The sequence below is a fragment of the Bufo bufo genome, chromosome 1 (genome assembly GCF_905171765.1).
Source record: "Bufo bufo chromosome 1, aBufBuf1.1, whole genome shotgun sequence".
NCBI classification, from domain to species: Eukaryota; Metazoa; Chordata; class Amphibia; order Anura; family Bufonidae; genus Bufo; species Bufo bufo.
In genome coordinates this window covers 840,801,600-840,828,246 of record NC_053389.1, presented here as the reverse complement: position 1 = coordinate 840,828,246, position 26,647 = coordinate 840,801,600, and the positions used below count along the sequence as shown (strand labels likewise).

The following is a 26,647-nucleotide window of genomic DNA, read 5'->3' as shown; positions in this document are numbered from 1 at the left end:
TAGGAACTCGCCATGCCCCTCACGGAATACCTTGGGGTGTCTTCTTTCCAAAATGGGGTCACTTGTGGGGTAGTTATACTGCCCTGGCATTTTCCAGGGGCCCTAATGTGTGGTAAGTAGGTAAATGACCAGTGAAATCCGAAAGGTGCTCTTTGGAATATGGGCCCCTTTGCCCACCTAGGCTGCAAAAAAGTGTCACACATCTGGTATCTCCGTACTCGGGAGAAGTTGGGGAATGTGTTTTGGGGTGTCTTTTTACATATACCCATGCTGGGTGAGAGAAATATCTTGGCAAAAGACAACTTTTCCCATTTTTTTATACAAAGTTGGCATTTGACCAAGATATTTATCTCACCCAGCATGGGTATATGTAAAATGACACCCCAAAACACATTCCCCACCTTCTCCTGAGTACGGAGATACCAGATGTGTGACACTTTTTTGCAGCCTAGGTGGGCAAAGGGGCCCATATTCCAAAGAGCACCTTTCGGATTTCACTCGTCATTTTTTACAGAATTTGATTTCAAACTCCTTACCACACATTTGGGCCCCTAAAATACCAGGGCATTATACCTACCCCACAAGTGACCCCATTTTGGAAAGAATAGACCCCAAGGTATTCGCTGATGGGCATAGTGAGTTCATGGAAGTTTTTATTTTTTGTCACAAGTTAGTGGAATATGAGACTTTGTATGAAAAAAAAAAAAAAAAAAAAAAATCATCATTTTCCACTAACTTGTGACAAAAAATAAAAAATTCTAGGAACTCGCCATGCCCCTCACGGAATACCTTGGGGTGTCTTCTTTCCAAAATGGGGTCACTTGTGGGGTAGTTATACTGCCCTGGCATTTTCCAGGGGCCCTAATGTGTGGTAAGTAGGTAAATGACCAGTGAAATCCGAAAGGTGCTCTTTGGAATATGGGCCCCTTTGCCCACCTAGGCTGCAAAAAAGTGTCACACATCTGGTATCGCCGTATTCAGGAGAAGGTGGGGAATGTGTTTTGGGGTGTCTTTTTACATATACCCATGCTGGGTGAGAGAAATATCTTGGCAAAAGACAACTTTTCCCATTTTTTTATACAAAGTTGGCATTTGACCAAGATATTTATCTCACCCAGCATGGGTATATGTAAAATGACACCCCAAAACACATTCCCCACCTTCTCCTGAGTACGGAGATACCAGATGTGTGACACTTTTTTGCAGCCTAGATGCGCAAATGGGCCCAAATTCCATTTAGGAGGGCATTTTTAGACATTTGGATACCAGACTTCTTCTCACGCTTTGGGGCCCCTAGAATGCCAGGGCAGTATAAATACCCCACATGTGACCCCATTTTGGAAAGAAGACACCCCAAGGTATTCAATGAGGGGCATGGCGAGTTCATAGAAATTTTTTTTTTTTGGCACAAGTTAGCGGAAATTGATATTTTTTATTTTTTTCTCACAAAGTCTCCCGTTCCGCTAACTTGGGACAAAAATTTCAATCTTTCATGGACTCAATATGCCCCTCACGGAATACCTGGGGGTGTCTTCTTTCCGAAATGGGGTCACATGTGGGGTATTTATACTGCCCTGGCATTCTAGGGGCCCTAAAGCGTGAGAAGAAGTCTGGAATATAAATGTCTAAAAAATTTTACGCATTTGGATTCCGTGAGGGGTATGGTGAGTTCATGTGAGATTTAATTTTTTGTCACAAGTTAGTGGAATATGAGACTTTGTAAGAAAAAAAAATAATAATTCCGCTAACTTGGGCCAAAAAAATGTCTGAATGGAGCCTTACAGGGGGGTGATCAATGACAGGGGGGTTGATCAATGACAGGGGGTTGATCAATGACAGGGGGGTGATCAATGACAGGGGGGGTGATCAATGACAGGGGGGTGATCAATGACAGGGGGGGTGATCAATGACAGGGGGGGTGATCAATGACAGGGGGGGTGATCAATGACAGGGGGGGTGATCAATGACAGGGGGGGTGATCAATGACAGGGGGGGTGATCAATGACAGGGGGGGTGATCAATGACAGGGGGGGTGATCAATGACAGGGGGGGTGATCAATGACAGGGGGGTAATCAATGACAGGGGGGTGATCAGGGAGTCTATATGGGGTGATCACCACAGTCATTGATCATGCCCCTGTAAGGCTTCATTCAGACGTCCGGATGCGTTTTGCGGATCCGATCCATCTATCAGTGGATCCGTAAAAATCATGCGGACGTCTGAATGGAGCTTTACAGGGGGGTAATCAATGACAGGGGGGTGATCAATGACAGGGGGGTGATCAGGGAGTCTATATGGGGTGATAACCACAGTCATTGATCATGCCCCTGTAAGGCTTCATTCAGACGTCCGGATGCGTTTTGCGGATCCGATCCATCTATCAGTGGATCCGTAAAAATCATGCGGACATCTGAATGGAGCTTTACAGGGGGGTGATCAGGGAGTGTATATGGGGTGATCACCACAGTCATTGATCATGCCCCTGTAAGGCTTCATTCAGACGTCCGGATGCGTTTTGCGGATCCGATCCATCTATCAGTGGATCCGTAAAAATCATGCGGACGTCTGAATGGAGCTTTACAGGGGGGTGATCAATGACAGGGGGGTGATCAATGACAGGGGGGTGATCAGGGAGTCTATATGGGGTGATAACCACAGTCATTGATCATGCCCCTGTAAGGCTTCATTCAGACGTCCGGATGCGTTTTGCGGATCCGATCCATCTATCAGTGGATCCGTAAAAATCATGCGGACATCTGAATGGAGCTTTACAGGGGGGTGATCAGGGAGTCTATATGGGGTGATCACCACAGTCATTGATCATGCCCCTGTAAGGCTTCATTCAGACGTCCGGATGCGTTTTGCGGATCCGATCCATCTATCAGTGGATCCGTAAAAATCATGCGGACGTCTGAATGGAGCTTTACAGGGGGGTAATCAATGACAGGGGGGTGATCAATGACAGGGGGGTGATCAGGGAGTCTATATGGGGTGATAACCACAGTCATTGATCATGACCCTGTAAGGCTTCATTCAGACGTCCGGATGCGTTTTGCGGATCCGATCCATCTATCAGTGGATCCGTAAAAATCATGCGGACATCTGAATGGAGCTTTACAGGGGGTTGATCAATGACAGGGGGGTATTCAATGACAGGGGGGTGATCAGGGAGTCTATATGGGGTGATCAGGGGTGATTAGGGGTGATCAGGGGCTAATAAGGGGTTAATAAGTGACGGGGGGGGGGTGTAGTGTAGTGTAGTGGTGCTTGGTGGGACTTTACTGAGCTACCTGTGTCCTCTGGTGGTCGATCCAAACAAATGGGACCACCAGAGGACCAGGTAGCAGGTATATTAGACGCTGTTATCAAAACAGCGTCTAATATACCTGTTAGGGGTTAAAAAAAACACATCTCCAGCCTGCCAGCGAACGATCGCCGCTGGCAGGCTGGAGATCAACTCTCTTACCTTCCGTTCCTGTGAGCGCGCGCGCCTGTGTGCGCGCGTTCACAGGAAATCTCGCGTCTCGCGAGATGACGCGTATATGCGTCCACTCGGAATGAATCAACCACCTCCAGGACGCGTCTGTGCGTACAGCGGTCCGGAGGTGGTTAATGCATCCCAGCCATCCAGGTCCTCCTCCTCGTATAACACTGCTGGTTCCATCCTGTTGCTTTTAGGGTCGCTGTACTGGGACATGCGTTGTCCTTAAATTGTAGAATCCACAAAAATGGTGTCTCCTGTAGCTGTCCTTCTGGCTGTAGGAACGATCCCGCTGCTTGCCACTAATGTAACTGACCGTTTCAGCAGACAAGGGGTTATAATCCGTTTAGGCGATAAGCCCCTTTCTGAGAGACAGGCACAGCTACTGCAGGATACACCAAACTCCCGAACTGGATACAAAATAGCACTCCAAACTGGAACCTCACGAATAGCTGCTAGCAGACGAACAGGGATCAGCTTACACTCCTGGCAATCGGTCCTCTAACAGCATACAGCGAATCCCCCCAATAACGAGACAAGGCTCCGTGTTGAGGGTCAAGCAGTGGTCTGACTGTACTTCACGTACAGCCTCTTTTATTCATAAACCACAAACATAGTACTGCCCACAGGGGTTTGAAATACAACCAATCAGTAATTAACAACACATACAATGTAACTACAGCAACCAATCGTTCACGCCCCCAGAGGACCAGAATGAAGACTGTGACATAGGACAACATATCCCCACAATGCATCATGGTCTCCTCCTCTCTGTCCCGGAGACAACCTGAGGAGCAATCCAATTATCTCTGAGGACAAAGGGAGATCGCCAATACACATGTGAGGACAACAGAACAGACATCACCATTTAAACACACAATGGGACAATGGCACAATAGAAACACACCCAGCATTTTCCTCCCAAGCTGACAAGTTACACTTATTATAAATTGTTACAACTTTGTGAGTTTACATTGGCCATACATATAACTTACATCAATTTAAACAGTATAACTTGGGGACAAACCTATCCAAAATTCACTTGAATAGGTTCAGGGGTTTAAAAGTTAGTATATGGCCCATAATCCAGGGGCAAGAGGCCAGCAGCCAGTCCTCTCCAAAACCCAGTGGCGAGGTTGGTTTCGCCACAGACAGGATTTATAGGATCTCCACCCGCTGACTACCCACAATCAGTATATGATGTGTACACAGATCTGTAATATGACAGGATTTATTGGCGCTCCACCCGCTGACTACCCACAATCAGAATATGACGTGTACACAGCTCTGTAATATGTCAGGATTTATAGGAGCTCCACCCGCTGACTACCCACAATCAGTATATGACGTGTACACAGATCTCTAATATGAGAGGATTTATAGACGCTCCACCCGCTGACTACCCACAATCAGTATATGACGTGTACACAGCACTGTAATATGAGAGGATTTATAGGATCTCCACCCGCTGACTACCCACAATCAGTATATGACGTGTACACAGCACTGTAATATGAGAGGATATATAGGATCTCCACTCGCTGACTACCCACAATCAGTATATGACGTGTACACAGCACTGTAATATGAGAGGATATATAGGATCTCCACTCGTTGACTACCCACAATCAGTATATGACGTGTACACAGCTCTGTAATATGACAGGATTTATAGGAGCTCCACCCGCTGACTACCCACAATCAGTATATGACGTGTACACAGCTCTGTAATATGAGAGGATTTATAGGATCTCCACCCGCTGACTACCCACAATTAGTATATGACGTGTACACAGCTCTGTAATATGTCATTATTTATAGGAGCTCCACCCGCTGACTACCCACAATCAGTATATGACGTGTACACAGCACTGTAATATGAGAGGATTAATTGGCGCTCCACCCGCTGACTACCCACAATCAGTATATGACGTGTACACAGCTCTGTAATATGACAGGATTTATAGGATCTCCACCCGCTGACTACCCACAATCAGTATATGACGTGTACACAGATCTGTAATATGACAGGATATATAGGAGCTCCACCCGCTGACTACCCACAATCAGTATATGACGTGTACACAGCACTGTAATATGAGAGGATTTATAAAATCTCCACCCTCTGACTACCCACAATTAGTATATGACGTGTACACAGCTCTGTAATATGAGAGGATTTATAGGATCTCCACCCGCTGACTACCCACAATCAGTATATGACGTGTACACAGCTCTGTAATATGACAGGATATATAGGAGCTCCACCCGCTGACTACCCACAATCAGTATATGACGTGTACACAGCTCTGTAATATGAGAGGATTTATAGGATCTCCACCCGCTGACTACCCACAATTAGTATATGACGTGTACACAGCTCTATAATATGAGAGGATTTATAGGATCTCCACCCTCTGACTACCCACAATCAGTATATGACGTGTACACAGCTCTGTAATATGAGAGGATTTATAGGATCTCCACCCGCTGACTACCCACAATCAGTATATGACGTGTACACAGATCTGTAATATGACAGGATATATAGGAGCTCCACCCGCTGACTACCCACAATCAGTATATGACGTGTACACAGCACTGTAATATGAGAGGATTTATAGGAGCTCCACCCGCTGACTACCCACAATCAGTATATGACGTGTACACAGCTCTGTAATATGGCAGGATTTATAGGCCCTACACCCGCTGACTACCCACAATCAGTATATGACGTGTACACAGCACTGTAATATGAGAGGATTTATAGGATCTCCACCCGCTGACTACCCACAATTAGTATATGACGTGTACACAGCTCTGTAATATGTCAGGATTTATAGGAGCTCCACCCGCTGACTACCCACAATCAGTATATGACGTGTACACAGCTCTGTAATATGAGAGGATTTATAGGAGCTCCACCCTCTGACTACCCACAATCAGTATATGACGTGTACACGGCACTGTAATATGGCAGGATTTATAGGCCCTACACCCGCTGACTACCCACAATCAGTATATGACGTGTACACAGCACTGTAATATGAGAGGATTTATAGGATCTCCACCTGCTGACTACCCACAATTAGTATATGTCGTGTACACAGCTCTGTAATATGTCAGGATTTATAGGAGCTCCACCCGCTGACTACCCACAATCAGTATATGACGTGTACACATCTCTGTAATATGAGAGGATTTATAGGAGCTCCACCCGCTGACTACCCACAATCAGTATATGACGTGTACACGGCACTGTAATATGGCAGGATTTATAGGCCCTACACCCGCTGACTACCCACAATCAGTATATGATGTGTACACATCTCTGTAATATGAGAGGATTTATAGGAGCTCCACCCACTGACTACCCACAATCAGTATATGACGTGTACACATCTCTGTAATATGAGAGGATTTATAGGAGCTCCACCCACTGACTACCCACAATCAGTATATGACGTGTACACAGCTCTGTAATATGAGATGATTTATAGGAGCTCCACCCGCTGACTACCCACAATCAGTATATGACGTGTACACAGCACTGTAATATTGCAGGATTTATAGGAGCTCCACCCGCTGACTACCCACAATCAATATATGACGTGTACACAGATCTGTAATATGACAGGATTTATAGGAGCTCCACCCGCTGACTACCCACAATCAGTATATGACGTGTACACAGCACTGTAATATGGCAGGATTTATAGGAGCTCCACCCGCTGACTACCCACAATCAGTATATGATGTGTACACAGCTCTGTAATATGACAGGATTTATAGGAGCTCCACCCGCTGACTACCCACAATCAGTATATGACGTGTACACAGCACTGTAATATGGCAGGATTTATAGGAGCTCCACCCGCTGACTACCCACAATCAGTATATGACGTGTACACAGCTCTGTAATATGACAGGATTTATAGGAGCTCCACCCGCTGACTACCCACAATCAGTATATGATGTGTACACAGCTCTGTAATATTACAGGATTTATAGACGCTCCACCCGCTGACTACCCACAATCAGTATATGACGTGTACACAGCTCTGTAATATGACAGGATATATAGGAGCTCCACCCGCTGACTACCCACAATCAGTATATGACGTGTACACAGCACTGTAATATTGCAGGATTTATAGGAGCTCCACCCGCTGACTACCCACAATCAGTATATGACGTGTACACAGCTCTGTAATATGATAGGATTTATAGGAGCTTCACCCGCTGACTACCCACAATCAGTATATGACGTGTACACAGCTCTGTAATATTACAGGATTTATAGGAGCTCCACCCACTGACTACCCACAATCAGTATATGACGTGTACACAGCTCTGTAATATTACAGGATTTATAGGAGCTCCACCCGCTGACTACCCACAATCAGTATATGACGTGTACACATCTCTGTAATATGTCAGGATTTATAGGAGCTCCACCCGCTGACTACCCACAATCAGTATATGACGTGTACACAGCTCTGTAATATGAGAGGATATATAGGAGCTCCACCCGCTGACTACCCACAATCAGTATATGACGTGTACACAGCTCTGTAATATTACAGGATTTATAGGAGCTCCACCCGCTGACTACCCACAATCAGTATATGACGTGTACACAGCTCTGTAATATGACAGTGTAACTGACCGTTTCAGCAGACAAGGGGTTATAATCCGTTTAGGCGATAAGCCCCTTTCTGAGAGACAGGCACAGCTACTGCAGGATACACCAAACTCCCGAACTGGATACAAAATAGCACTCCAAACTGGAACCTCACGAATAGCTGCTAGCAGACGAACAGGAATCAGCTTACACTCCTGGCAATCGGTCCTCTAACAGCATACAGTGAATCCCCCCAATAACGAGACAAGGAACCGTGTTGAGGGTCAAGCAGTGGTCTGACTGTACTTCACGTACAGCCTCTTTTATTCATAAACCACAAACACAGTACTGCCCACAGGGGTTTGAAATACAACCAATCAGTAATTTACAACACATACAATGTAACTACAGCAACCAATCGTTCACGCCCCCAGAGGACCAGAATGAAGACTGTGACATAGGACAACATATCCCCACAATGCATCATGGTCTCCTCCTCTCTGTCCCGGAGACAACCTGAGGAGCAATCCAATTATCTCTGAGGACAAAGGGAGATCGCCAATACACATGTGAGGACAACAGAACAGACATCACCATTTAAACACACAATGGGACAATGGCACAATAGAAACACACCCAGCATTTTCCTCCCAAGCTGACAAGTTACACTTATTATAAATTGTTACAACTTTGTGAGTTTACATTGGCCATACATATAACTTACATTAATTCAAACAGTATAACTTGGGGACAAACCTATCCAAAATTCACTTGAATAGGTTCAGGGGTTTAAAAGTTAGTATATGGCCCATAATCCAGGGGCAAGAGGCCAGCAGCCAGTCCTCTCCAAAACCCAGTGGCGAGGTTGGTTTCGCCACAGACAGGATTTATAGGATCTCCACCCGCTGACTACCCACAATCAGTATATGACGTGTACACAGATCTGTAATATGACAGGATTTATTGGCGCTCCACCCGCTGACTACCCACAATCAGAATATGACGTGTACACAGCACTGTAATATGAGAGGATTTATTGGCGCTCCACCCGCTGACTACCCACAATCAGTATATGACGTGTACACAGCTCTGTAATATGTCAGGATTTATAGGAGCTCCACCCGCTGACTACCCACAATCAGTATATGACGTGTACACAGCTCTGTAATATGAGAGGATTTATAGACGCTCCACCCGCTGACTACCCACAATCAGTATATGACGTGTACACAGCTCTGTAATATGAGAGGATTTATTGGCGCTCCACCCGCTGACTACCCACAATCAGTATATGACGTGTACACAGCACTGTAATATGACAGGATTTATAGGAGCTCCACCCTCTGACTAGCCACAATCAGTATATGACGTGTACACAGCTCTGTAATATGAGAGGATTTATAGGATCTCCACCCGCTGACTACCCACAATTAGTATATGACGTGTACACAGCTTTGTAATATGTCAGGATTTATAGGAGCTCCACCCGCTGACTACCCACAATCAGTATATGACGTGTACACAGCACTGTAATATGACAGGATTTATAGGAGCTCCACCCGCTGACTACCCACAATCAGTATATGACGTGTACACAGATCTGTAATATGAGAGGATTTATAGGAGCTCCACCCGCTGACTACCCACAATCAGTATATGACGTGTACACAGATCTGTAATATGACAGGATATATAGGAGCTCCACCCGCTGACTACCCACAATCAGTATATGACGTGTACACAGCACTGTAATATGAGAGGATTTATAGGATCTCCACCCGCTGACTACCCACAATTAGTATATGACGTGTACACAGCTCTGTAATATGAGAGGATTAATTGGCGCTCCACCCGCTGACTACCCACAATCAGTATATGACGTGTACACAGCTCTGTAATATGACAGGATTTATAGGATCTCCACCCGCTGACTACCCACAATCAGTATATGACGTGTACACAGCTCTGTAATATGACAGGATATATAGCAGCTCCACCCGCTGACTACCCACAATCAGTATATGATGTGTACACAGCTCTGTAATATGACAGGATTTATAGGAGCTCTACCCGCTGACTACCCACAATCAGTATATGACGTGTACACAGCTCTGTAATATGATAGGATTTATAGGAGCTCCACCCGCTGACTACCCACAATCAGTATATGACGTGTACACAGCTCTGTAATATGAGAGGATTAATTGGCGCTCCACCCGCTGACTACCCACAATCAGTATATGACGTGTACACAGCTTTGTAATATGAGAGGATTTATAGGAGCTCCACCCGCTGACTACCCACAATCAGTATATGACGTGTACACAGCTCTGTAATATGAGAGGATTTATAGGCCCTACACCCGCTGACTACCCACAATCAGTATATGACGTGTACACAGCTCTGTAATATGATAGGATTTATAGGAGCTCCACCCGCTGACTACCCACAATCAGTATATGACGTGTACACAGCACTGTAATATGAGAGAATTTATAGGAGCTCCACCCGCTGACTACCCACAATCAGTATATGACGTGTACACAGCTCTGTAATATGAGAGGATTTATAGGAGCTCCACCCGCTGACTACCCACAATCAGTATATGATGTGTACACAGATCTGTAATATGACAGGATATATAGGAGCTCCACCCGCTGACTACCCACAATCAGTATATGACGTGTACACAGCACTGTAATATGAGAGGATTTATAGGATCTCCACCCGCTGACTACCCACAATTAGTATATGACGTGTACACAGCTCTGTAATATGAGAGGATTAATTGGCGCTCCACCCGCTGACTACACACAATCAGTATATGACGTGTACACAGCTCTGTAATATGACAGGATTTATAGGATCTCCACCCGCTGACTACCCACAATCAGTATATGACGTGTACACAGCTCTGTAATATGACAGGATATATAGCAGCTCCACCCGCTGACTACCCACAATCAGTATATGATGTGTACACAGCTCTGTAATATGACAGGATTTATAGGAGCTCCACCCGCTGACTACCCACAATCAGTATATGACGTGTACACAGCTCTGTAATATGATAGGATTTATAGGAGCTCCACCCGCTGACTACCCACAATCAGTATATGACGTGTACACAGCTCTGTAATATGAGAGGATTAATTGGCGCTCCACCCGCTGACTACCCACAATCAGTATATGACGTGTACACAGCTTTGTAATATGAGAGGATTTATAGGAGCTCCACCCGCTGACTACCCACAATCAGTATATGACGTGTACACAGCTCTGTAATATGAGAGGATTTATAGGCCCTACACCCGCTGACTACCCACAATCAGTATATGACGTGTACACAGCTCTGTAATATGATAGGATTTATAGGAGCTCCACCCGCTGACTACCCACAATCAGTATATGACGTGTACACAGCACTGTAATATGAGAGAATTTATAGGAGCTCCACCCGCTGACTACCCACAATCAGTATATGACGTGTACACAGCTCTGTAATATGAGAGGATTTATAGGAGCTCCACCCGCTGACTACCCACAATCAGTATATGATGTGTACACAGCTCTGTATTATGAGAGGATTTATAGGATCTCCACCCGCTGACTACCCACAATCAGTATATGACGTGTACACAGATCTGTAATATGAGATGATTTATAGGAGCTCCACCCGCTGACCACCCACAATCAGTATATGACGTGTACACAGATCTGTAATATGACAGGATATATAGGAGCTCCACCCGCTGACTACCCACAATCAGTATATGACGTGTACACAGCTCTGTAATATGTCAGGATTTATAGGAGCTCCACCCGCTGACTACCCACAATTAGTATATGACGTGTACACAGCTCTGTAATATGAGAGGATTTATAGGAGCTCCACCCGCTGACTACCCACAATCAGTATATGATGTGTACACAGCTCTGTATTATGAGAGGATTTATAGGAGCTCCACCCGCTGACTACCCACAATTAGTATATGACGTGTACACAGCTCTGTATTATGAGAGGATTTATAGGAGCTCCACCCGCTGACTACCCACAATCAGTATATGACGTGTACACAGCTCTGTAATATGACAGGATTTATAGGAGCTCCACCCGCTGACTACCCACAATCAGTATATGACGTGTACACAGCTCTGTAATATGAGAGGATTTATAGGAGCTCCACCCGCTGACTACCCACAATCAGTATATGACGTGTACACAGCTCTGTAATATGAGAGGATTTATAGGAGCTCCACCCGCTGACTACCCACAATCAGTATATGACGTGTACACAGCTCTGTAATATGAGAGGATTTATAGGATCTCCACCCGCTGACTACCCACAATCAGTATATGATGTGTACACAGCTCTGTAATATGACAGGATATATAGGAGCTCCACCCGCTGACTACCCACAATCAGTATATGACGTGTACGCAGCTCTGTAATATGACAGGATTTATAGGAGCTTCACCCGCTGACTACCCACAATCAGTATATAACGTGTACACAGCTCTGTAATATGACAGGATTTATAGGAGCTCCACCCGCTGACTATCCACAATCAGTATATGACGTGTACACAGCTCTGTAATATGAGAGGATTTATAGGATCTCCACCCGCTGACTACCCACAATCAGTATATGACGTGTACACAGCTCTGTAATATGACAGGATTTATAGGAGCTCCGCCTGCTGACTACCCACAATCAGTATATGACGTGTACACAGCTCTGTAATATGAGAGGATTTATAGGAGCTCCACCCGCTGACTACCCACAATCAGTATATGACGTGTACACAGCACTGTAATATGAGAGGATTTATAGGAGCTCCACCCGCTGACTACCCACAATCAGTATATGACGTGTACACAGCACTGTAATATTGCAGGATATATAGGAGCTCCACCCGCTGACTACCCACAATCAGTATATGACGTGTACACAGATCTGTAATATGAGAGGATTTATAGGAGCTCCACCCGCTGACTACCCACAATCAGTATATGATGTGTACACAGCTCTGTATTATGAGAGGATTTATAGGAGCTCCACCCGCTGACTACCCACAATTAGTATATGACGTGTACACAGCTCTGTATTATGAGAGGATTTATAGGAGCTCCACCCGCTGACTACCCACAATCAGTATATGACGTGTACACAGCTCTGTAATATGACAGGATTTATAGGAGCTCCACCCGCTGACTACCCACAATCAGTATATGACGTGTACACAGCTCTGTAATATGAGAGGATTTATAGGCCCTACACCCGCTGACTACCCACAATTAGTATATGACGTGTACACAGCTCTGTATTATGAGAGGATTTATAGGAGCTTCACCCGCTGACTACCCACAATCAGTATATGACGTGTACACAGCTCTGTAATATGACAGGATTTATAGACGCTCCACCCACTGACTACCCACAATCAGTATATGACGTGTACACAGCTCTGTAATATTGCAGGATTTATAGGCCCTCCACCCGCTGACTACCCACAATCAGTATATGACGTGTACACAGCTCTGTAATATGAGAGGATTTATAGGAGCTCCACCCGCTGACTACCCACAATCAGTATATGACGTGTACACAGCTCTGTAATATGAGAGGATTTATAGGATCTCCACCCGCTGACTACCCACAATCAGTATATGACGTGTACACAGCTCTGTAATATGACAGGATTTATAGGAGCTCCGCCTGCTGACTACCCACAATCAGTATATGACGTGTACACAGCTCTGTAATATGAGAGGATTTATAGGAGCTCCACCCGCTGACTACCCACAATCAGTATATGACGTGTACACAGCACTGTAATATGAGAGGATTTATAGGAGCTCCACCCGCTGACTACCCACAATCAGTATATGACGTGTACACAGCACTGTAATATTGCAGGATTTATAGTATCTCCACCCGCTGACTACCCACAATCAGTATATGATGTGTACACAGCACTGTAATATGAGAGGATTTATAGGATCTCCACCCACTGACTACCCACAATTAGTATATTACGTGTACACAGCTCTGTAATATGACAGGATTTATACTAGCTCTGCAATGAACAGGACATGGGGTAGCGCTGACGCCACTTATGTAGTTTGCCAGGATACGGGTGGATAGTAGTCTGTATTTGTTCGTGACGCCAATTGCAGCGTGCGCAGGGTACTACCCCAAGGTCCTTCCAAGGTGTTATAACGCACATCCCAGGTTAGGAATGCCAAAGTGGCGTAATGGCCTATAATGTCTCTATAGGGTGGTGATAATTGTGTCAACGGTGTCTCCTACCTGGGTACGGCTGGACTCCTGTCTCACTTGCAATAAATTTGAGTGTAGTGATAGTAAGAGTAATAGAGGAATTTTTCAGAAGAAATGATGTCCAGACCTTTAGGTGAAGTTCAAATGTTTCTTTACTGAAGATAACGTGTATTCAAGCAGTATACAGCTTTGGTCTCTGGTCCCAGCAGGTTTTAGCAATCATTGACAGGAATAAATCTTCTGCACTTTAAATCTGGCGCTTGCAAGATAATTTGTCTGCTTCAGTTCTGTTGGCAGGAATTAATCCTCTGCATTTTTCTGTACTTCTGCTGTGGGGAAAGACTAGCTGAGGAGGAATGGCTTCTCTTAGGTCTCTGGACTTAACTCACAGAAGGGTTCTCAGTAGATGCTTTCTTCCTGGAACTTTGGAGATTGTCTGCTTTCTTCTCATCCAGCTGAGGCTGCAGGTCTCAGATTGGGAATTTGATCAGGTCTCAGCCGAGACAAGATACTTGCTGTCTTCCCTATGCAGGGGATCTCTTGAACGCTATCACACAGCCTTCCCCTAGCAGAGTGAGGCTACACTAACTCTAACTTCGTTCTCCACCCATGCTGCAGGATGTGGGAACAGTCCACACCTCCACAGAGGGTGGAGCTAAGCTGGAATAATCCATTCCAGCCTAGATTCACTAATCTAGGACTTGTACCTGGCCAATGCGTTGCTGCCCCCTGCTGGTGTACCTGGAAAATTACAAGAAACAATTGTGCTTAACATGGTTTTAAATGCACATTTGTGAAGAACACAAGCAAATTACATCAAATCACAGTATAAAAGCTCTTAGAAGATAGTAGCAGGGTAGAGACGTGTAGTAACACAACTCTGGGGTGTTACAGCTCCACCCGCTGACTACCCACAATCAGTATATGTCGTGTACACTGCATTGTAATATGGCAGGATTTATAGGCGCTCCACCCGCTGACTACTCACAATCCGTTATTAGTATTGCTGTTCATGTGATCTTCGTGCTGTTGTGCTCATTACCAGCTCTGGCTTCATCGCTTGTGACGACCTGAATGGATGGTGGATTTCTGATGTCTGGTACAATCCTCCAGTAGATCGCGGTTCATACTCTGATGCCACTGTGTTTCCGCTATTGCACTGGTTGGTGAGATATTTGGTGCACTATCTGCGCTCCTCTCTGTATGAAGCTGGAACATTGTGAAGCGGGATGGATGCGCTGTTCTCCTCCCGCCTGTGATCTGGATTCCGAATTGAGCTCATGTTCCATGTTCCATGACTGAAGCTGGATTTAAAAATGTTACTGCTGATAAGTACAGAAGCTCCACAGATTTCTCTAAAATTGAAATGTGAAATGAAAACACTGAGGAAAGGAGGAGTCACCCTTCCAGCCCAACGGAACTGAAGACGAGCGGGGTTACCCATCCAGTCCAATGGAACTTAAGACGAGCGGGGTTACCCATCCAGTTCAATGGAACTGAAGACGAGCGGGGTCACCCATCCAGCCCAACAGAACTGAAGACGAGCAGGGTTACCCTTCCAGTCCAATGGAACTGAAGACGAGCGGGGTCACCCATCCAGCCCAACAGAACTGAAGACGAGCAGGGTTACCCATCCAGTCCAATGGAACTTAAGACGAGCGGGGTTACCCATCCAGTCCAATGGAACTTAAGACGAGCGGGGTCACCCATCCAGCCTAATAGAACTGAAGACGAGCGGGGTCACCCATCCAGCCCAACAGAACTGAAGACGAGCGGTGTCCCCCATCCAGCCCAACAGAACTGAAGACGAGCGGGGTCCCCCATCCAGACCAACAGAACTCAAAAAGAGAGGAGTCATCTATCTAGCCCAACAGAACTGGAGAAGACAGGAATCACCCATCCAACTCAACAGAACTGAAGAAGAGGGGAGTCACCCATCTAGTCCAACAGAACTGGAGAAGAAAAATCACCCATCCAGCTCAACAGAATTGAAGACTAGAGGGGTCATGCATCCAGCCTAACAGAACTCAAAAGGGGAGGAGTCAACCATTAAGCCAAACATAACTGGAGAAGAGAGGAGTCACCCATCCAGCCTAAATTTAACTCAAGAAGAGAGGGGTCATCCATCCAGCCTAACAGAACTCAAAAAGAGAGAAGTCCTCTATCTAGCCCAACAGAACTGGAGAAGAGAGTTCGTCACTGGCCAGGCATTGGAGACCGTGCAGGAGTGGAGTTACGGGGGCCATTTACAAAAGACTGCTGTTTCTTACAGAAACTGACCTCTACAGCAAACGAGTTCTAGTGAATGTGATGGGCGACAGTGGTCCTGCTCCTTCTGGCAAGTTCTAACCGGAGGAGCATAGCAGAGAATTGTAAAAAGTCACTGTTTGTGCTAAATTATTTTCGCTGAAAATGTAGCGTCTTTTGCGCTCAGCATTTTGTGGGATGACGATTGTCCATGTCTTATGATGATGATGTCATCACTTATGAGGTCACTCTGGTCTGCTGAGGGTTACGTCTATACATAGATGCAATAGATACAATGATGGTTATGTAACGTATGCAATTAGGTCACCCAAAGAGCAGCCCTCTTCACTGAGTGCATTTTACTCTGCAGATACGACGCGTCCTAAGCGAGATTACGAGGTAGATGGAAGAGATTACCACTTTGTGTCATCTCGAGAAAAGATGGAAAAAGACATTCAAGGTCATAAATTTATTGAGGCTGGTCAATACAATGGACACCTGTATGGGACCAGCGTGCAGAGTGTCAGAGAGGTCGCTGAGCAGGTAATCACTGTGTTCTCCTTTCTGAAGTCTCCATTGATATATACAGTATGCTACTCCCGTCCTAAATGTAACCCCTGTTGATCTCTCCTCAGGGGAAGCATTGTATCCTAGACGTCTCGGCTAATGCTGTCCGACGTCTTCAGGCAGCTCAGCTTCAGCCCATTGCCATCTTTATACGTCCTAAGTCACTGGAAAACATTCTGTAAGTTCTTACTTATAATAATGTCTATAGAGATGTCTCCAAGTGTCCATCTTATCTTCACTGATGATGCTTTGTTTTCCACTTTTTCACAATGATCAACTTAATGTCTCTAGCTTTATAAAGATCTGGTCCATCAGTTCGATTCTGGTGTGGAGATCTGGTCCATGAGTGATGTTCTTTTGTTGAGATCTGTTCACTGGTAATGCTCTATTATGGTCTATAGGTGAGAGACTAGTGTGGAGTTCTAGTCAGTTGGTGACATACTACTATAGAGATCTAGTCCAACGGTAAAGCTCTAGTATAGAGATTATGGACCATCAGTGAAGGGCTGGTGCAGAGATATGATGCATTGTTGATGTTCTTGTGAGAGAATTTGGTTCATAGGTGACGTTGTAGTGTGGAGATCTGGTCCATCAGTGATACGTCAGTGTAGAAATCTGATCCATCATTGATATAGAGTGTACAGATCTGGGTTCTTCTATGATGTTTTTGTGTAGAGATCTTGGTCCATTGGCAAGATTTTGGTATAGAGATCTAGGCCATCTGTGAGGTTCTAGTGTAGGATCTAGTCCATTGGAGAAGTTCTGGTTTAAAGATATTGGTCCAATGCTAAAGTTCTGGAGAAGGTATCTTGGTCCATCGGTGAGATTCTAGTGCAGAGATCTAGTCCATCAGTGATGTTCTAGTGTAGAGATCTTGTTGCATTAATGGTGTTCTAGTATACTGTAGAGATCGTGGTCCATTAGTGACGTTCTGGTATGGAGATGTAGTCCGTTGGTGGGGGCTAGTATAGAGATATGGTCTCTTGGTCAAGTTCTGGTGTAGAAATTTTGGTCCATTGGTGAAGTTTTGATGTAAAGATTTGGTCCATGAGGGATGTAGTAGTGTAGAGATCTGGTCTGTCAGTGATATTCTAGTATGAAGGGATTGATCCATCAGGTTCTGGTGAAGAGACCTTGGCACATCAGTAAGGTTCTAGTGTAGAGAACTGGTCCATCAGTGATGTACTAGTGTGGAGATCTGGGTCCATTGGTGGTGATCTGATGTAGAGCATTATTCTATCAGTGAGGTTCTGCTGTAGAGATCTATTCCATCTGTGAGGTTCTGTTATAGAGAACTAGTCGAAAAGTGAAGTTCTGGTATAGAGCTCTTGGTCCAATTGTAAAGTTCACCAGTGATGTTCTAGTGTAGATTTCTGGGTCCATCACTGATGTTTCATGGTATAGATCTGTTCTATCTATCGTAGGTGTTCTGTTGTAGAGATCTGCTCTATCAATGATGTTCTGTTATAGAGATTAGTGATGTTCCATAGAGTCCATTAGTGATGTTCCAGTGTACAGATCCAGTCCACCAGTGATGTACAAGTATAGAGATCTTGGTACATTGATGGTGTTCTAGCATAGAAATCTTAGTCCATCAGTGAGGTTCTGGTATGGACATCTAGTCCCTTGGCGAGCAGCTAGTCTAGAGATCTGGTCTGTCAGTGACTTTCTAGTGTAGAGATTTTGGTCTATTGGGGATGTACTAGTGTAGAGGTCTGGTCAATCAGTAATATTCTAGTCTAAATAAGTTAGATCCATCAGGAAGTGTAGAAATCTTAATTGGTCCATTGGTAATGTACTAGTGTGGAGATCTGGCACATTAATGATATTCTAGTGTAAAGAGTTTATTCTATTAAGAACGTTCTAGTGGAGAGATCTTAATCCATCAGTGATGTTCTAGTATTCAGATCTTGGTCGATCAGTGAAGTTCTAGTGATCCATCGGTGAAGCACTAGTGTAGAGCTTCGGTCCATTAGTAATGTTCTAGTGTAGAAATCTTGGTCCATCGGTGAGGTTCTGGTATGGAGATCTATTCCCTTGGTGAGTGGCGAGTGTAGAGATCTTGGTCAATCAGTGATATCCTAGTGTAGAGTACTTGGTCCATTTGTAAGGTTCTGGTGTAGAGATCTTGTCCATTGGAGAGGTTCTGGTATAGAGAACTATTACATCGATAAGGTTCTGGTGCAGAGATCTAATCCATCACTGAGATTCTGGTCTACAGCTTTAATTCATGGGTGATATTCTGGTGTAGAAATCTTTGACCATTGTTGAGGTTCTAGTGTAGAGATCTTTGACCATTGTTGTGGTTCTAGTGTAGAGATCTTGGTCCATTGGTGAGATTCTAGTGTAGAGATCTTGGTCTATTGGTGAGATTCTAGTGTAGAGATCTTGGTCTATTGGTGAGATTCTAGTGTAGAGATCTTGGTCTATTGGTGAGATTCTAGTGTAGAGATCTTGGTCTATTGGTGAGATTCTAGTGTAGAGATCTTGGTCTATTGGTGAGATTCTAGTGTAGAGATCTTGGTCGATTGGTGAGAATCTAGTATAGAGGTCTTGGTTCATTGGTGAGATTCTAGAGTAGAGATCTTAATCCTATGGTGAGATTATAATAAATCAATCTTCTGGTGTAGAGATCTTGGTCCGTCGGAGAGGTTCCAGCTGTGATCATCATAAAGATCAGTGCCTGTAGAATAGTTAATGATTCAGGACAGTTGTGGCCGCTCACATATTTCTTCTCTTTTCTCTTTGGTAGAGAAATTAACAAACGTCTAACCGAGGAACAAGCCAGAAAAACATATGAAAGATCCACAAAGCTGGAGCAAGACTTTACCGAGTGCTTCTCAGGTGAGGCAGAGGAATTTGTGTGTGTATGGGGTAGTGCACAGTAGTGTATGTGGTAGCGCAGTGTAGTGTATGGGATATTACTGTGTGTACAGTATGTGATAGTGCAGTGTAGTGTATAGGGTATTACTGTGTGTATGTGGTAGCGCAGTGTAGTATATGGGGTATTACTGTGTGTATGTGGTAGCGCAGTGTAGTATATGGGGTATTGCTGAGTGTATGTAGTAGTGCAGTGTAGTATATGGGGTATTGCTGAGTGTATGTAGTAGTGCAGTGTAGTGTATGGGTATTACTGTGTGTATGTAGTAGTGCAGTGTAGTGTATGCTGTATTACTGTGTGTATGTGGTAGTGCAGTGTAGTATATGGGGTATTTCTGAGTGTATGTAGTAGTGTAGTGTATGGGGTATTACTTTCTGTATGTGGTAGCGCAGTGTAGTATATGGGGTATTACTGTGTGTATGTAGTAGTGCAGTGTAGTGTATGCTGTATTACTGTGTGTATGTGGTAGTGCAGTGTAGTATATGGGGTATTTCTGAGTGTATGTAGTAGCTTAGTGTATGGAGTATTACTTTGTGTATGTGGTAGCGCAGTGTAGTATATGGGGTATTACTGTGTGTATGTGGTAGCGCAGTGTAGTATATGGGGTATTGCTGAGTGTATGTAGTAGCGCAGTGTAGTGTATGGGGTATTGCTGTGTGTATGTGGTAGTGCAGTGTAGTATATGGGGTATTGCTGTGTGTATGTGGTAGTCCAGTGTAGTATATTTGGGGTATTACTGTGTGTATGTGGAAGCACAGTGTACTGTATGGGGTATTACTGTGTGTATGTGGTAGCGCAGTGTAGTGTATGCTGTATTACTGTGTGTATGTAGTAGTGCAGTGTAGTGTATGGGGTATTGCTGTGTGTATGTGGTAGTCCAGTGTAGTATATATGGGGTATTACTGTGTGTATGTGGAAGCACAGTGTAGTGTATGGGGTATTTCTGAGTGTATGTAGTAGCGTAGTGTATGGGGTATTACTTTGTGTATGTAGTAGCGCAGTGTAGTATATGGGGTATTACTGTGTGTATGTGGTAGCACAGTGTAGTGTATGGGGTATTTCTGAGTGTATGTAGTAGTGTAGTGTATGGGGTATTACTTTGTGTATGTAGTAGCGCAGTGTAGTATATGGGGTATTACTGTGTGTATGTGGTAGCGCAGTGTAGTATATGGGGTATTACTGTGTGTATGTGGTAGCGCAGTGTAGTATATGGGGTATTGCTGAGTGTATGTGGTAGCGCAGTGTAGTATATGGGGTATTGCTGAGTGTATGTAGTAGCACAGTGTAGTATATGGAGTATTGCTGTGTGTATGTGGTAGCGCAGTGTAGTGTATGAAGTATCGCCCTGTAGTGTGTGGGGTACTGCCATGTAGTGTATGAGGTATCGCCCTGTAGTGTGTGGGGTACCGCCATGTAGTGTGTGAGGTATCGCCCTGTAGTGTGTGGGGTACTGCCGCGTAGTGTGTGGGGTACCGCCATGTAGTGTGTGGGGTACTGCCGCGTAGTGTATGAGGTATCGCCCTGTAGTGTGTGGGGTACTGCCATGTAGTTTATGAGGTATCGCCCTGTAGTGTATGAGGTATCGCCCTGTAGTGTATGAGGTATCGCCCTGTAGTGTATGAGGTATCGCCCTGTAGTGTATGAGGTATCGCCCTGTAGTGTATGAGGTATCGCCCTGTAGTGTGTGGGGTACTGCCATGTAGTGTATGAGGTATCGCCCTGTAGTGTGTGGGGTACCGCCCTGTAGTGTATGAGGTATCGCCCTGTAGTGTGTGGGGTACCGCCCTGTAGTGTATGAGGTACCGCCCTGTAGTGTGTGGGGTGGCAGCAGGACCCACAGAGGGGGATCTGCTGATCACAGGTTTGGGCCCTGTGTGTCCTCGCCCGTATGTAACTTCACCACATTGCACGGATGTTTATAGCAGAGTTTCCCACCTTCTGTTACTATTGTTCTTTGTCTTCTCCACAGCGGTGGTCGAGGGAGAAAGCTTTGAAGAGGTCTACCATAAAATTAAGGGGATTATCGAGGATCTCTCGGGGCCCTACATCTGGGTACCTTCCCGAGAAAGACTTTAAAACCAGCCTCCTTCTCCAGTCCCACCGTCAAATAGCGGAGACTTCTCTCTCCTGGAGCATTGTATATCTGGAGGCAATAAGGCACTCCGGCACCTACCTGGCCTCATGTTGCCACCCCCACCTGGAGTGCCTGATTACTTCTGAATGGGGCTGACATATCCTTCAACAGGAGACCTAAACCATTGTGTTTCTATAGGTTTTTCTGTATGTTTTATACATGCACAAACTCTTTATAGACCGCAACCTGGTTCTTCTGTTTATGCTCGGCTCCTTGTGGGAGTGGTTTCCTTGTGAGCCGGCCCCTGCTGTGGGTTGAGCCTGTTGTATAAAAAAGACTTTTAGTCCTGGTTTTTTATCTCGCTGTCTGCGTTTATTTTGTGCATGCATCTTATACTGGAAAGGGAGGACTTGGAATTAATGGACAAATGCCCCATTATGCCCCCCCCCCCTTTCATCCCCACGCACATGCCCTAAGAGCATTGGGTAATACGGACAATAATTTCCCCTGTGAGGGGCAGTAGATTCATGGATGTCTCCTTTGCTCTCAAACAAAGCCATGGAGGGGTTAAGTGTGCAATGTTCTGCAGGCCCTGTCACACGAGAGGTTTATAAAGTGAAGCTCTTCAGGACAAAGAGTAAAAGAGCCGTGAGCTGTAGAGCTCGGGAAGGTGAAGGGTCACTTACCGTACAGTAATAAAAAATACAACTATTTTATGTGAAAATAAAATGTTATATATTTACTTGTAGTCTTGTGGTCTCTACTCGGCTCTGACCAGAAGGGGATGTCTGACATGTGAATGCTGCCATACTGCAATGTGGCTAGAAGTTGACAGTATTAGCTTCTCATGTCACACACAATGGGAGCCAGAGTTTGCTGCAAATGAGTAGTCAAAGGGAAACCAGAGTCCTACACTACTAGGTGGTCACGTGGAAGCCAAAGTCCTAAAGTAGTACGTCATCAGATTGAAGTCCTACATTACTAGGTGGTCACATGGAAGCCACAGTACTAAAGTACGATGTGATCAGATGGAACTCCTACATTACGAAGTAGTCACATGGAAGCCAGGGACCTAAAGTAGTACTTTATCAGATGAAAGTCCTACACTACTACGTAGTCACATGGAACCGACAGTTCTAAAGTACTAAGTGATAAGATGGAACTCCTACACTACTAGGTGGTCAAATGGAAGCCAGAGTCCTAAAGTACTATGTGATCAGATGGAAACCAGAGTCCTACACTACTAGGTGGTCACATGGAAGCCAGAGTCCAAAAGTACTAAGTCATCAAATGGAAGTCCTACATTACTAGGTGATTAGATGAAAGTCCTACACTACTAGCTGGTCACATGAAAGCCAGAGTCCTAAAGTAGTACGTCATCAGATGAACGTCGTACACTACTAGGTGGTCACATGAAAGCCAGAGTCCTAAAAGAGTACGTCATCAGATGAACGTCCTACACTACTAGGTGGTCACATGAAAGCCAGAGTCCTAAAAGAGTACGTCATCAGATTAAAGTCCTACACCACTAGGTGGTCACATGGAACCCACAGTCGTAAAGTACGAAGTGATCAGATGGAACTCCTACACTACTAGGTGGTCACATGGAAGCCAGAGTCCTAAATACTACGTCATCAGATGGAAACCAGAGTCCTATACTATTAGGTGGTCACATGGAAGACAGAGTCCTAAAGTAGTACATCATCAGAAGAAAGTCCTACACTACTAGGTGGTCACATGGAAGCCAGAGTTCTAAAGTCCTACGTCATCAGATGGAAACCAGAGTCCTATACTATTAGGTGGTCACATGGAAGACAGAGTCCTAAAGTACCGAGTCATCAGATGAAATTCCTATACTACTTAGTGGTCACATGGAAGTCGGGGTCCTAAAGTACTAAGTCATCATAAAGTCCTACTTTACTAGGTGGTCACACTGAAGCCAGAAATACTTGCAAATAAATAAATAAAAATTGCCCTTAGTACATTGCCTGAGATATCAGCGTGGCAGGTCCCAATAGTGAAGTGGGTAACATTCAAGCCACACAAAGCCTCACTCTCTCTTTCATCCAAGCTTCTTTTAAAAACCAAAGGTTGTGACAATAGTGAAGCATCTTCACATGAGTTGAGTTAAAAGGACTTATTATACTCACAAACTCAGTTCGATAACCAGCAGTGTACAGAAAGATAAAACACCCGACCCGGGTCTCACTCCAAAAAGCTTAGTCAGGGGCATCTAATCCACCCATTACGGGGCGGTCTTTTAAACTCATAGGTAAGTATACACCCACCTACGTACATCGTGATCTCACAATATAACTTATTATTCCGTACACTAGTACATATACATAAAACAATTCCTTATTTCATAAATACAAATGTCTAAAACCATAAATAATACCAATTTACTCTTATGAACCTCATTTGTTGCACTAATCTAAAACACACCTTATTACCGTATCCATTATGGTTCCCGTGGTAAAACTTAATTCATAAAATCCTCCTCTCACGTGTTCAGTCTAGGCCAATCCTGAGCTTCCTTCCCTTACTATCCAAGGTCCTAGAGCTTTTCCTCTCATTCAACACTCCCACGTCATACAGCACCACATGTTGCACTCGACCCAATCCCGAATCACCGAATACTACTGCAAGAGGTCCTTCAACTCCTTACAACCGGCACCATTCTCTTCACGTAAGGCATGATTTTGAATTAAATTCAACATTCATCCCCTTCGGTTGCAAAGCATCCATCCCAAAGATCCATTCTACCTCCCGCTTATTAATTTGCTTCACAGTATTTCCACCTCGCCAGTGCGGCTAGCGGCTTCACTAATTCCACCCCGGTCAATTGTAATCCACCCGGATCCTTACAGTGAAAGGTCGGTTCCACTTCCCTCTCAGCGTCGGGCTCCAGTGATCCTCCAACTTCCGGTCTCCGTCGGACCGGAAGCGGAGCGGCACGAAGGGTTAAGGAGTTCGTTATCCTTAGTTCCAGCTAACTGGTAGCTAGGAGCTTTTACACATTTAGTCAGCTGTAGGCACTTTTTTTCTTTCTTTCTCTGTATTTGGAACTTTGAAGCGGCAGTAAAAGTTGGCTCCTCCCCTCTCTTAAGTAGGCCTTCCCTTCACCTGTCTCTAAGCCACCCTTGTGCTGAGAGTTGCTAACATTGGTGCAGTCTAGTGAGTACTACAGGCGGTTTCTCCCCGCTAGATTGTCCTTACACCTCTGCTGCTGTAAGCGTCCAACTAATATTTTCTGCAATTGCCTACTCCAGGCTCTGGCGAAATGCCCTCTTCGGGATGCAAAACTTCTTCCAAACACAGACACCTGTCATGTTGGGAATGTGACACTCCGCTGCCTGACGATTATCTATATAATAAGTGTCAGAGTTGTTGCCCCTCTCCTGAGACTGAGACCTAGTCTCTGGATATGATATCCTGGGTAAAGGAATTTGTAGGGAAGTCCATAGCTGATGTATTGGGCCACAGGAGACCTAGACACAAATGATGTCCATTCCTCTGCTTTGGATAGTGAGGAAGAGGAGAACACTACCACCCAGATATTTACGGTGGAAAAGGTGCAGCGACTTTTAAGATCCATCAGGTCAAGGGACCAGAATGTTGATCACGGGGAAGCTTCTCCATCCAGCTCTAGGGGGCCTATGGCCTTCAAGGTGGAAAAGTTGCTCAGGAGTCTGATGACAACTGAATGGAAGCATCCTGAGAAGGGACCGGTGATATCTAAGATATTCAAAACCTTATACCCCTTAATCCAGGACCAACTGGATGACTGGGGTCCGCCTCCTAAAGTGGATCTAGCCATAGCCAAGCTGTCGAGACACACTGTGGTCCTCTCTGAGGATGGGTCTAATCTCCAGGATCCACTAGATAGAAGAGTGGAATACACTTTACGAAGAGTCTATTCTGCCGTTTCCGCCTCAGTTTCGGTTGCATCATCAGAGGCTGCTAATTTTCTAAGAAAGAAGCTCCTGGAAATTCAGGCAGATTTAGACTCTTGCGTAGCTAGAACTGACATAAGTTCCCAGTTCAGGTCTGCTCAATTAGGTGCGGATTTTCTAACTGAATCAGCGTTTCAACAACTTAAGCTGTCTTCTAAGTCCATGGCCCTTTCCGTAGCCAGTAGAAGACCCCTCTGGCTTAGACCCTGGAAGGCAGACAATGCCTCCAAATACAATCTTTGTGGTCTCCCTTATGAACCTGGTAGACTATTTGGGTCCGAGCTGAATAAGATAATGGAGGGACTCTCCAATAAAAAAGGAATGTGTATCCCTCAGCAATCCTCTAAAGGGAGAAGTAGGCAATTTAGAGGATCCGGATCCCAATCCTACCGTAGATCTTGCAGGGGACAAGGCTTTCGCGGCAGAGGGAATCCGTGCACCCAGGAGCCTAGAGAAAAAAAGCCTTTGACGCCATCTCTACTCCTCTGCCAGACCTTATTGTAGACCCGTATTTCCCCCCCGGCTTGATCAC

General features: G+C 45.0%; 1 protein-coding gene across 1 annotated transcript in view; it reads left to right on the top strand.

Moving 5' to 3' along the window:
• The window catches only part of DLG4 (discs large MAGUK scaffold protein 4), a 194,923-nt gene extending 172,082 nt beyond the window's left edge, over nucleotides 1–22,841 (top strand). Inside the window, exons 19-22 of the mRNA XM_040415427.1 lie at nucleotides 17,008–17,180; nucleotides 17,273–17,382; nucleotides 19,957–20,048; nucleotides 22,055–22,841. Of these exons, the coding sequence (XP_040271361.1) occupies nucleotides 17,008–17,180; nucleotides 17,273–17,382; nucleotides 19,957–20,048; nucleotides 22,055–22,161 (482 nt within the window). The 3' untranslated portion in view covers nucleotides 22,162–22,841. The remainder of the gene's footprint in view (nucleotides 1–17,007; nucleotides 17,181–17,272; nucleotides 17,383–19,956; nucleotides 20,049–22,054) is intronic.
• The last annotated feature ends 3,806 nt before the right edge of the window (nucleotides 22,842–26,647 follow it).